The 12,970-nt window shown below is 37.7% G+C and overlaps 1 protein-coding gene across 5 annotated transcripts in view; it reads left to right on the plus strand.

Annotated features, from left to right (window-relative positions):
- The window catches only part of Pfrx (6-phosphofructo-2-kinase/fructose-2,6-biphosphatase), a 345,736-nt gene that overhangs the window by 164,928 nt on the left and 167,838 nt on the right, over positions 1 to 12,970 (plus strand). For all 5 annotated transcript variants that reach the window (XM_090387942.1, XM_090387944.1, XM_090387940.1 and 2 more), the window contains exon 9: positions 8,232 to 8,378. In XM_090387942.1, the coding sequence (XP_090244068.1) occupies positions 8,232 to 8,378 (147 nt within the window). The remainder of the gene's footprint in view (positions 1 to 8,231; positions 8,379 to 12,970) is intronic.

Raw genomic sequence — 12,970 nt, forward strand, 5'->3', positions numbered from 1 at the left:
CAACTTATATCTATCATAGGCTTCCATGTCACCCATTAATTTGTATGTATCCCATGCATTTTTCTTCTCTGCCACATGTCTCATTAGTTCATCTGACAACCATTTAGGCCTAAACCTTGAACAATATTTCTTAGTTGGTATGTAAAGCCTGGTAGCCTCCAAGATTAGTTCCTTGAATGCTTCCCATTTTGAGTTTGCTGTTGGTAACATCATCAGTTGGTCCCACTGTATAGAATTTAAATACTGTCTCAGACCATCACAGTCGCCTTTACGAAAACAAAAACCCTTCCCTTTACCTCTGATGGTAGTTACCTCCTTGAGTAAATCCCCCTTCAACACACTGTGATCACTGCCACCTAGTGGTTCATTTATCTGCAGATTCTTAATGCATGAAGAATCACTACTGATAATCAGATCAAGAGTATTGCTCCCTCTTGTTGCCTCACGAACATGCTGATGTAGAAAACAATCATCCAATAAATCCACAAAAGCCTTGCTAGTGTGCGAGTGACCAACCCACAAATTCCAGTCAATATCTGGGAAATTAAATTCCCCCATTATAAGACTCTCTGATTTACTGGCCCACTCTATTTCCCTGTACAATATCTTATTATACTCATCAGAGTCATTAGGCCTATAGCACACTCCTACTCTCAATTTTGATTTCCCTATGCTTATGTCACACCAAACTGACTCGACACTGCCCTGTCCATCGATGTCGACTGGCTTCACTTCCTTGGACTTTGTTTCTTAACTAATAGCATAACCCCTCCTCCCTTCCTACCCTGTCTATCCTTTCTGTAGATGTTGTACTCCCCAAATTCCAGTTCTGCATTACTTATATCTGTGTGACTTCTGATATCCCAATAATATCTGCCTTTGATGCTTTGAGCAATACCTCAAATTCATCAAATTTATTTACCAAACTCCTAGTGTTGGTGTACACGCAAGTATACATGCACCTGTTCTTTTTCTTAGCTACCCTAACACAACCCATGTGTTTACTTGTACCTCAATGACTCCCAGCAGTCTCTGAAATATCCTGCATCTTGTTTTTCAGGCTTCTGCTCATTTCAATAGAAGCAGTGCAAGAATCACTTCCACCTCTGCCAGTGGCTACTGTTAATCTATTAGTCCTTGTATCCCCCCCCAACTAGCAGTTTTCTGACCCACCTAACTCTGCCTCGACAGCATCAGCAAAAATTCTTGCACCCTTTCTATTTAAGTGTATCCCATCCCTGTAGAAGCAATCTCTCCTGTTAACAAGTACAGTCCAGGCTGAAAAAAATTCTACCCCTTGAGCCTTGCACAATCCCTCCAGGGCCGAATTGATCGACAAGGCTCTCATCATATACTCCCTCCTATCGTGTCTGGGCAGAATTGCAGACACTTTCAAATTCAACCCTAATTCATGGCTTTTTTTCAACAGTGACCTGTACTTGCTAAGTAATTCCGCCAGTCTCCTACTCTTAATATCATTAGTGCCAACGTGTACAACTATATCACCTTCTGTGCCCTATTTTCCCTATCTCTGTTTGGTCACAGTACTTGAATATCCGAATGACACCAACATTTTGGACAGTTTCAAAAAAAAAGAAACAAATTCAAATTTAAGAATTAGTGACAATGTCGATGATGAGAGAAGGAAAATGAGGACAACAAAGGTATTAAACCTTCTAAACATGAAATGTTGGCATTTGGTGAGAAGGAAGTTAGAAAATTGTCAATTAGGCTTCAGTTAAATGAAAGAGATACAATTTGTCCATTTTGGGAATACCTAATTGATAAGACGGTTTCGGAAGAATTGAAGAGCATTTGATGAACGCTCAGAGTACCAATTTCATCGAATGAATGTGAACGAGGATTTTCACAAATGAATCGGATCGTCAACCCAACCAGAGCTTCATTGATGGCAAAAACAATTTTCTTCACTACTATTTCTTAAAGTTGTCGGCCCACTGGTGACACACTTCGATCCAGCAAATATGTCGATTCTTGGCTGCTTCATTCATCAATATCATCTGCAAGCTTTGACATTAAGCCCAATATACCTTTATCGGTATCATTGATAAATATACAAAAGAACAGTGGGCTGAACACGAAACCCTGGAGGACTACACTAATAACATTAGTCCACGAAGAGCAGCACACATTGATTACCACCCTCTGTTTTCTCCCACTCAACCATCCTTTTATCCATTGTAGCAGATTATTCTTAATACCATTATGCTCCAATTTGTACAGTAGTCTTCCATGCACAACAGTGTCGAAAGCTTTCCTGAAATCCAAGTATTAGTATTAGTAACAGCCGCATGGTGCAAGAAAGCCTATGGCTTATGCTGCACCAGCCAAAAAAAAAAAAATCTGAACAAAACAATGATAAAGACAAAAAAATAAATAAATAAACTAAATAATAATAATTAATTAAAAAAAAAAAAAAAAAAAGGAAATTAAACCTATCATCCTATCATCATCATCAGCCATTTTCAATCCACTGCAGGATGAAGGCCTCTCCAGCAACTTTCCAGTTCCTTCTGTTTTGAGCACTGGCCATCCATTTACTACTCAAAAACTCATGAATTTCATCTATCCATCTCCGCCTTTGTCTTCCAGGTTTTCTTCTAGCTCCTCTTGGGTACCATTCTGTTATTTTCTTAGTCCATCTGTCATCATGTCTTCGAGCTATGTGTCCTGCCCAAGACCATTTTAGTTCTTTAGTTTTGATAAGAATGTCCTTTACTTGAGTTTGCTGCCTAATCCATGTGTTTCTCTTCTTATCTAACAGTCTGATTCCCAATATGATTCGTTCCATTCTTCGCTGTGTAGTTCTTAGCTTCTCTTCCATTCTTTTGGTGAGTGCCCAAGTTTCACTTCCATAAGTCATGGTGGGGAGTATACATTGATTCATTATTTTACGTTTCAGACAAACAGGGATATTGCTCTTCAGTATGTGACTATATTTCCTGAATGCTATCCATCCAAAATTTATTCTTCTCTTGACTTCCAGCCATTTATCATTATTCCAGCTAATAACTTGTCCCAGATAAGTACATGACTCCACCTTTTCAATTACTGCTCCTTCAATCATTATTTCCCTTTCTGTGGCATACTTGTTCATCATTACTTTTGTTTTAGCCATATTCATCTTTAGTCCAAAATCCTTACTAACTGTGCATAACTGATTAAGATTTTCCTCTAATTCTTTGGGATCGTGGCTTATGACCACAATGTCATCTGCAAATCGTAAATGGTTTAGGTACTCTCCGTTCACGTTGACTCCTTTCTGCGACCAGTCTAATCTTCTGAAAGCCTCCTCAAGGGCAGCAGTAAACAGCTTCGGAGATATTGTGTCTCCTTGTCGAACTCCTTTCTCGATTTTAAATTTGCTACTGTCTTTGTCTAGTCTAATAAAGGATGTAGCACTCTCATATATTTTCTTCAAAATCATAATATATGGAGTATCTATGCCTTGTCTTTCCAGTGCCCGAAACATTGCCTTATGCTGTATGGAATCAAATGCCTTTTCATAATCCACAAATGCCAGGCATAATGGTGTTTTATATTCATTTGCTTTCTCCATTAGCTGTGATATTACGTGAAGGTGATCCATAGTTGAGAATCCTGTCCTAAAGCCAGCTTGCTCTTTTGGTTGATTCTCATCAAGTATTCTTTCTAATCTGTTAGTAATGACCCTTGTGAACAACTTGTAGATATGGGATAACAAGCTAATTGGTCTATAATTTCCAATTTCTGATTTATCTCCTTTCTTATGCAGCAAAACTATGATTGCATTATTCCACTGCTTAGGCATCACACCTTTTCTAATGCACTTTGTGAAGAGCCTTGCCAGTTTTTGTGTTATGTCTCTTCCTCCCAATTTTAACAACTCTACAGTAACTTCATCTTCCCCAGGGGCTTTCCGATTCTTCATTTTCTTCAATGCATGTTCTACCTCATCAGGAAGAATATTGGGTATGTAGTATGTGTTGCTACTTTGCAATTCATCTTCCCCACTGCTGGTATCATTCCCTCGCTCCTTGTATAATTCTCTATAGTAGTCTTCTGCTATTTGAATTATGCCTTCTCTGCTGTTTATAAGTACACCATCACTATTCCTCAGTTTCAGTATCATTTGTTTTTCTGTATTACTGCTCATGGCTGCTGATTTAAATCCTTTGTTTTCCCTTAATGCTTGTTCTACTTTTCTTGTGTTAAATCTTCTTATGTCCTCTCTGAGTCTCTTTCTAATGGCTTTGCATAACTCAGTATACTCAATTTTCTCCCTGTCAGTGTTTTTCTTGCTCTTCATTTGTCGTCTTTGGTTCATCATGACAAGTGTTTCTTGAATAATTTTTTCTTCTTTGGATTTCTGTTTCCCTATAGGTTTCTTGGGCTTTATCACTTTCAGAAAGTTGTAATATTCCTCGTCGATATCTTGGTCCTGAGAAGTCTGCAGAAGCTCAAACTTGTTCTTAAGTTCCAGTACATACTGCTTTTTCTCCTCCTCTGTTATTTCAAAGACCTTTGTATTATTTACTCGAGTCAGTTTTTTCCTTTCCTTTCCTACATCTATATCAAGTGTACATCTTACCATTCTGTGATCACTTCCAACATTTACCTTATTCAGGGCGGTAACATCATTCACAATATATCTTCTGTTAGTGAGGATGAAGTCGATTTCATTAGTTGTTAATCCATTTGGACTCTTCCATGTTCACTTTCTGTTCACCCTTTTCTTGAAAAAAGTGTTCATTACTGACATTCCTTGAGATTCTGCAAATTCCACAAGTCTTTCACCTCTTTTATTTCTTTCACCAATTCCAAAATTTCCTATAGTTCCTCTTTCTGCGCTGTTTTGCCTTTTTCCAACCTTAGCGTTGAAGTCCCCCATAATAATAGTGTAGTGGGTTTTCTGCTCATCTAGAAGACTCTCAATTTCAGTGTACATTTCTTCAACCTCTTCATCATCATGGCTCGATGTTGGTGCATAAATCATTATAATCTTTAGCTTGTACCTCTTCGAAATCTTGAGTATTAGTCTTGAGCAATCATCCTATGCGCTTCCCTTACCTGAAAGTACTATCCAGATGACCTTTGAATTTCCCCAAACTGCGGCCTCTACCACCCATGAAGGCAACTTATTCCAGTAATTTATATCTCGCTGGCTAAAATAAAACTTCCTGCAGTTCAATCTAAACATTTCCCCCTGTAACTTGAATTTATGTCCCCTAGTTCTAGCATCATTTATAATCTTGAAAATTTTGTCCTCATTCATTTTACTGATGCCTCTCAGAGCCTTAAACACCTCAATCAAATCTCCTCTAAGGTGTCTAGTTTCCGAACTATATGTTTCCAAACTAACCAAAGTATATGTTATCGAAATTATTGTTTGCATCCAGTTCCTTTGTAACCACATCATAATATCCAATCAAATTTGTTAGATAAGACTTTCCCTTAACAAACCCATGTTGTGTCTGAATTATTGCTGCAGTCTTGCTGAATGCATCTTTAACCAGTGACTCCATTATTTTACCTGGAACAGAAGTTTAACTAACTGGTCTGTAATTACTAATGTCACCTTTCAATCCCCCCTTTGTGAATTGAGGATACATTTGCACATCTCCAGTCAGTGGGGACCTCCCCTGAGTCCAAGAATGCTCTCATAATTATGGCTAAGGGTTTGCTTACTTCCTTTGCAGCCTCCTTTAATATAACTGGATAGATCCCATCCACCCCAGGTGCCTTTCTTATGTTTAACTTCAACAATTTCTCCTCCACTTTGCTCTCAGTTATTACAAAATCATTAAGCACCCTGCTAAATACTCATTCAGTTTGTTAGCTATCTGAGCAGGATTATCAACATTGGAATCATCGATATCAAGTGGACCAATCTGATTCATACCCTTTCTTTTAGAGTTTGTATTAGTAAAGAAGTCCTTGTTGTTTTTCTTAGCATCCTTTGCCAAAGATGTCTTGCTATCTGCCTTTGCTTGTCTAATCTCCTTTGTGACTTGATTACAGACTGGCTTATATCTGCCATAGGCTTCTGTGTGGCCTGATAATTTATATGCATCCCATGCCTTTTTCTTTTCTGCCACGAGTCTCATTAGTTCATTTGACAACCATTTAGGCCTAAACCTTGAACAGTATTTCTTAAATGGTATGAAAACCCGCTAGCTTCTACGAATTCATTAAGTATCCTGTTACAGTTTGATAAACTTTCAGCACTTTCCTTCATTAAAAACTCCTAGACTTTATATAAGTAAAGAAGTCCTGGCTGTTTTTCTTAGCATCCTTTGCCAAAGATATCTCGTAATCTGCTTTCACTTGCCTAACCTCCTTTGTGACTTGATTACAGACTAGCTTATATCTAGTCTGTAAGTCTCAAGCAGTCAAATTACTTGATTTGATGGTTCTTGGGTTCTGCTATGAATTTTGAAGCTGATGTTGGATTCTTTCTCTTCTGTTGTGAAGAATCATCAAAAAAGAGATTTTTTTTTTTGATATCACCAAATGCCACCAGATCTTGTTGGCCATTGAAGATATTCCTGCCTATTGTTTGAACCATTCTTTCTTGTTAATGGCTGTGCCTCTGTGACATCTCATGAAGTACCTTTATTTGAATATTTGCTTCTTATAATTAGAATCTGGGGGACAGCACTAAAATTTTGCGAAATCTGTGGATTCTCCACATTCCAAGGCATACATGGCTGGTTTAGATTTATATGGGGTATGATATACTTGGGCTTTCCAAGAGATTCATGGGGTATGAGCAGTGGTGAATCATATGAGCAGTCAAATGTTTCAATACTGGAGTGCACATGAAGATTAATGCCTTCTTGCACCAGAATGCTTGGCCAGGACAAAATGAGTAATATTAGCTGTGTGCTGATTGCTTTGAGGCATGATATTAAAGCCTCTCAGCCTTCTACTTAAGTGATAGTGGAGTTTCCCCCAGGTTTCCAATATTTCATCTGCTATTTTCTTTTTTATTTATTTCTTTATCCTGTTTAATAGAAATCCTATCCATATTTTTGCTGCAATAGTACTATTCATTCCACCTTCCGCTGTTTGTAAGGAACATAGTTTGTCAAACTTCCAGTTTGGCAAACCATGTTTTTCACAAACAGCTTCAATTGCCTGCATATCCACCTTCAGCTCCTTAAAAGCTGATCTCAGAGTAATTGTCTAGCAGACAGAAGAAAACTTTAAACTTCAGTTCTTATAAAACCTGTCTTGTATTTTTCATAAACGTGTGTTGCTCTCATGATGATCTTTAAGGACACTCACATTCTTTACTATAGGAAACACTGGCTTCTCTTGGTATAAGCATATTACAGATATTGCTGCCTTGGCTTCTTAAAAAATTGGTGTACAAGCCTCAATTTCAACTTATCACCAAATATTGTTCCGACGTATGGGCCATAACCTTAAATTCTCAGACTTTCCAAAAGAAAGAACAGTCAGTTAATTAATGAACCCCCTCCCCCAACTCTATTGCCTTGACAAAACTTTCAGCTGCATTTCTTTTCTGTATATAAATTTTCATCACACCTCTTCTGGGGCACCTCCATAGCCAGGTGGGCAGGAGCAGCAGTGTGTAGCACACGCTTCTTGATTAGACCGGGGTTCGAGCCCGTGACTACCAAATACGGAGGCTGGAGAAAGGTCAGGGAATGACCACCTCATATCTCCAGAGCAACATGGCCTTAGTTGCTAATGCTCCTAAAAACCAAAAAAAAAAAAAATAATAATAATAAATAATAAAAATAACCTCTTCTGGATTAGTATGGGAGTTCCATCTCTTTCATCTAAACCAGCCTGAACATATGTTTTTACTTATGAACATTCATTAACACAGACTTCATGCTCAGCAAACCAACTTTTGCTCTTCTTAAGTTGTCCCTTCTCTTTCTGTAACAATTTCCTTTTCAGTATTTTCTGAAAATTTGACTTATTAGAAATTCAGGTCTGTTGACAACTGCTTTCTGCCTTCTCAACCCAGACTCTGCCAGAGTACTTCAGGTTCCAACATTCTTCACAGACTATTACCACAAAGGTTTATTTAGATCAATGTTGATAAGGCCCTTTTTCCCTTATTTACATTTACAATTCTCAATTCATTCACCAAATCATCTGCTGTACAAGATGCTGAAGCACAATTTAATTGCTTATAAAGTTGTCTAGAATTAAAATTTTTGTTGTAATAAATTTTATTTATTTATTTTTAGTATACCAAAGCCCTCTCAAAATTCATAAAAGAGCAGAAGATTCCTCGATTGCGTGTGTGGACAAGTCAGTTACGGAGAACCATCCAAACTGCAGAAGGAATTGATGCACCACAAGAGAGGTGGAAGGCACTGAATGAAATTGATGCTGTAAGATTAGTTTGATATAATGTTTTCTCTAAACACTAAGTATCCTGGATCTCTTTCAGGAGCACTAAAATTTAAACATTTCCAGTTTATGATTAAAGCATTTATCTAAATATAATTCACTACCACACACACATAACTAGAAGTGAAAATAAAATTAGAAGAAACTTAATGATATGTATACTGAAGAGAATAGCATTTGGTAATAATTATTTTCCGGATTTTATTAAATAAAAAAAAAAAATTCCCTTCTATTTAAGCATTTTAATGCTTAGTGAAAATATGAATATGTCTAAATCTGTACTAGTTAAGTAAAAGTGAATCACTTGGTCAATTTATTGAAATCAGTAATGTGCAACACACTGGAAATTAATTCAGAAAATAATATGTAGGCATTCTTTTTTTCCTTTCATCATCATCAGCCATTTTCAATCCACTGCAGGATGAAGACCTCTCCAACAACTTTCAAGTTCCTTCTGTTTTGTGCAATGGCCATCCATTTACTATCCACATACTCATGAATTTCATCTGTTGATCTCGGTCGTTGTCTTCCAGGTTTTCTTCTAGCCCGTCTTTGGTACCATTCTGTTATTTTCTTAGTCCATCTGTCATGTATTCAAGCTGTGTGTCCTGCCCTAGACCATTTTAGTTATTTAATTTTGATAAGAATGTCCTTTACTTGGGTTTGCTGCCTAATCCATGTGTTTCCTCTTCTTATTTAACAGTCTGATTCCCAATATAATTCGTTCCATTCTTCACTGTGTTGTTCTCAGTTTCTCTTCCAGTCTTTTGGTGAGTGCCCAAGTTTCACTTCCATAAGTCATGGTGGGGAGTATACATTGGTTCATTAGTTTGCGTTTCAGACAAATTGGGATATTGCTCCTCAGTATATGACTATATTTCCTGAATGCTATCCATCCAAAATTTATTCTTCTCTTGACTTCCAGCCATTTATCATTATTACAACCAGTGACTTGTCCCAGTTAAGTATATGACTTCACCTTTTCAATTACTGCTCCTTCAATCATTATATATGTTTCTGGGGCATATTTGTTTCATCATTACTTTTGTTTTAGCCATATTCATCTTTAGTCTAAAATCCTTACTAACTCTGCATAACTGATTAAGACTTTGGGAACATGGCTTATGACCACAATGTCATCTGCAAATCTGTAAATGGTTTAGGTACTCTCCATTCACATTGACTCCTTTCTGCGACCAGTCTAATCTTCTGAAAGCTTCCTCAATGGCAGCAGTGAACAATTTTTTTTTTGGTTTTTTTTTTTTTTTAGGAGCATTAGCAACTAAGGCCATATTGCTCCAGGATATGCGGTGGTCATTCCCTGAATGACCTTTCCGCATACTCCATATTTGGTGGTGACGGGCTCGAACCCCGGTCTAATCAAGAAGCGTGTGCTACGCACTGCTGCTCCTTCCCACCTGGCTACGGAGGCGCCCACAGTGAACAACTTGTTCACTGCTGTGTCTCCTTGTCAAACTCCTTTCTCAATTTTAAATTTGCTACTGTCTTTGTCTAGTATAATAAAGGAGGCAACGTTCTCATGTTTTCTTCAAAATCATAATATATGGGGTGTGTATGCCTTGTCTTTCCAGTGCCCAAAACATTGCCTTATTCTGTATGGAGTCAAATACCTTTTCATAATCCACAAATGCTGGGCATAATAGTGTTTTATATTCATTTGCTTTCTCCAATAGCTGTGATATTATGTGAAGGTGATCTATAGTTGAGAATCCTGTCCTAAAGCCAACTTGCTCTTTCGGTTGATTCTCATCAAGTATTCTTTATAATCTGTTAGTAATGACCCTTGTGAACAATTTGTAGATGTGGGATAACAAGATAATTGGTCTATATTTTCCACTCTTATGCAGCAGTGATTCTTGCACTGCTTCTATTGAAATGAGCAGAAGCCTGAAAAACAAGATGCAGGATATTTCAGAGACTGCTGGGAGTCATTGTGGTACAAGTAAACACATGGGTTGTGTTAGGGTAGCCAAGAATAGAAACAGGTGCATGTATACCTGCGTGTACACCAATGCTAGGAGTTTGGTAAATAAATTTTATGAATTTGAGGTATTGCTCAAAACATCAAAGGTAGATATTGTTGGGATATCAGAGACGTGGTGTCACACAGATATAAGGAATGCGGAACTGGAATTTGGGGAATACAATGTGTATAGAAAGGATAGACAGGACAGGAGGGGAGGAGGGGTTATGCTATTAGTTAAGAAACACAAAGTCCAAGGAAGTGAAGCCAGTCGACATTGATGGACAGGGCAGTGTCGAGTCAGTTTGGTGTGACATAAGCATAGGGAAATCAAAATTGAGAGTAGGAGTGTGCTATAGGCCTAATGACTCTGATGAGTATACAGTAAACCCCCGCTATTCGCGGTATCTGTATTCGCAGTTTCGCGTATTCGCGATCGCCGATTTAATATAAAATGAAACCTAAAAAATGTGAATTTTAAAGCGCCGTGAATATTTTCCGCCATAAAAAAACATGGGCGTGGCTAAAATTATCTTTCCCGGTCAAAACAGCGCTCAGTGGGTGGGGGGAGAGGGGTGACAAAATCGCGAGCGGGAAAGTTTCTCGCTAATCCTTGTTCAATATGTGTTATGCGCTTGTTATGGAAGGTTTCGTCGTTTGCTTTTAATTTATATGCTTATAAATTGAATAAATTTATCGATTTATAAATTGATATGCTTACAAAAGTGATAAATCTACCGTTTTGCGGTGAAAAACAGACTTTTTCGAGTGTGTTAACGGAAGAAAGTGACTTTGTTGTGGACAAGTTCTTTCTAACCCCTACAAAAATATCACTACGAATAACAAGAGAAATGTGAAAATATCAAAGAAGGTGATGACATTAGCGAATAAAATTGAGTTATTAGATAAAATTTCTAATTCCTCAGTGGCAAAACATTATAAAATCAATGAGTCAACGGTACGATCAATCAAGAAATCGGAAGAAAAAATCCGCCGTAGTGTCCGTGAAAACGCGCTAATTGCTTCAAAAATTTGCTCTGTAACTCGTGATGTTAAATTAGAAAAAATGGAAAAAGCTTTAAATCTGTGGATAGAAGACCGAACTCAAAATAAAATTCCGTTAAATTCACTCATCATTCGTGAAAACGCAAAACTCCTTATCAACGTTTTAGCGAAACTGGTGATAACACTGGCGGGATAGGTTTTTTTTAGCTAGCAAAGACGCTGGTTTGAAAGATTTGTTTGAAATTTCTAATAAATATTACATTTAATATTAAATTGTTTCTTATTTTCATTTCGATGCCATATGCTTGCATTTCACTATGTACTGTCTATGTATATAGTCATATTATGAAGGTACATATAATACATACATAGACAAAATTTTAGACTAGTTTTTCTTATATATTTCATACTTTGGAACGGAACCCCTTTATTACTATGGGAGCCATAACTCAGTATTCGCGTTTTCGGTATTCGCGGCATTTCTCAGGAACGTAACCCCCGCGAATAGCGAGGGTTACCTGTAATAAGATATTGTACAGGGAAATAGAGTGGACCAGTAAATCAGAAAGTCTTATAATGGGGGATTTTAATTTCCCAGATATTGACTGGAATTTGTGGGTTGGTCACTCGCACACTAGCAAGGCTTTTGTGGATTTATTGGATGATTGTTTTCTACATCAGCATGTTCGTGAGGCAACAAGAGGGAGCAATACTCTTGATCTGATTATCAGTAGTGATTCTTCATGCATTAAGAATCTGCAGATAAATGAACCACTAGGTGGCAGTGATCACAGTGTGTTGAAGGGGGATTTACTCAAGGAGGTAACTACCATCAGAGGTAAAGGGAAGGGTTTTTGTTTTCGTAAAGGCGACTGTGATGGTCTGAGACAGTATTTAAATTCTATACAGTGGGACCAACTGATGATGTTACCAACAGCAAACTCAAAATGGGAAGCATTCAAGGAACTAATCTTGGAGGCTACCAGGCTTTACATACCAACTAAGAAATATTGTTCAAGGTTTAGGCCTAAAATGGTTGTCAGATGAACTAATGAGACATGTGGCAGAGAAGAAAAATGCATGGGATACATACAAATTAATGGGTGACATGGAAGCCTATGATAGATATAAGTTGGTCTGTAACCAAGTCACAAAGGAGATTAGGCAGGCAAAGGCAGACTACGAAAAATCCTTGGCAAAGGATGCAAAGAAAAACAGAAAAGAGTTCTTTACCTATTTAAACTCAAGAAGGAAAGGGATGAATCAGATTGGTCCACTGGATATTGATGGTTCAACAGTTGAGGATCCTGCTCAGGTGGCTAACAATCTAAACGAGTATTTTGCCTCTACATTCACGCATGAGGAGTTATTCAGGAAGGAGAATGATGTAGGTAAAGTAAACATTGGCAGTGAGCTGGATGATTTTGTAATAACTGAGAGGAAAGTGGAGGAGAAATTGTTGAGGATAAACATAAAAAAGGCACCTGGGGTGGATGGGATCTATCCAGTTATATTAAAGGAGGCAGCAAAGGAAGTAAGCAAACCCCTAGCCATAATTATGAGAGCTTCTTTGGACTCAGGGGA

This window comes from Mastigoproctus giganteus, chromosome 13 (genome assembly GCF_048544385.1).
Source record: "Mastigoproctus giganteus isolate SK-2022 chromosome 13, ASM4854438v1, whole genome shotgun sequence".
NCBI classification, from domain to species: Eukaryota; Metazoa; Arthropoda; class Arachnida; order Uropygi; family Thelyphonidae; genus Mastigoproctus; species Mastigoproctus giganteus.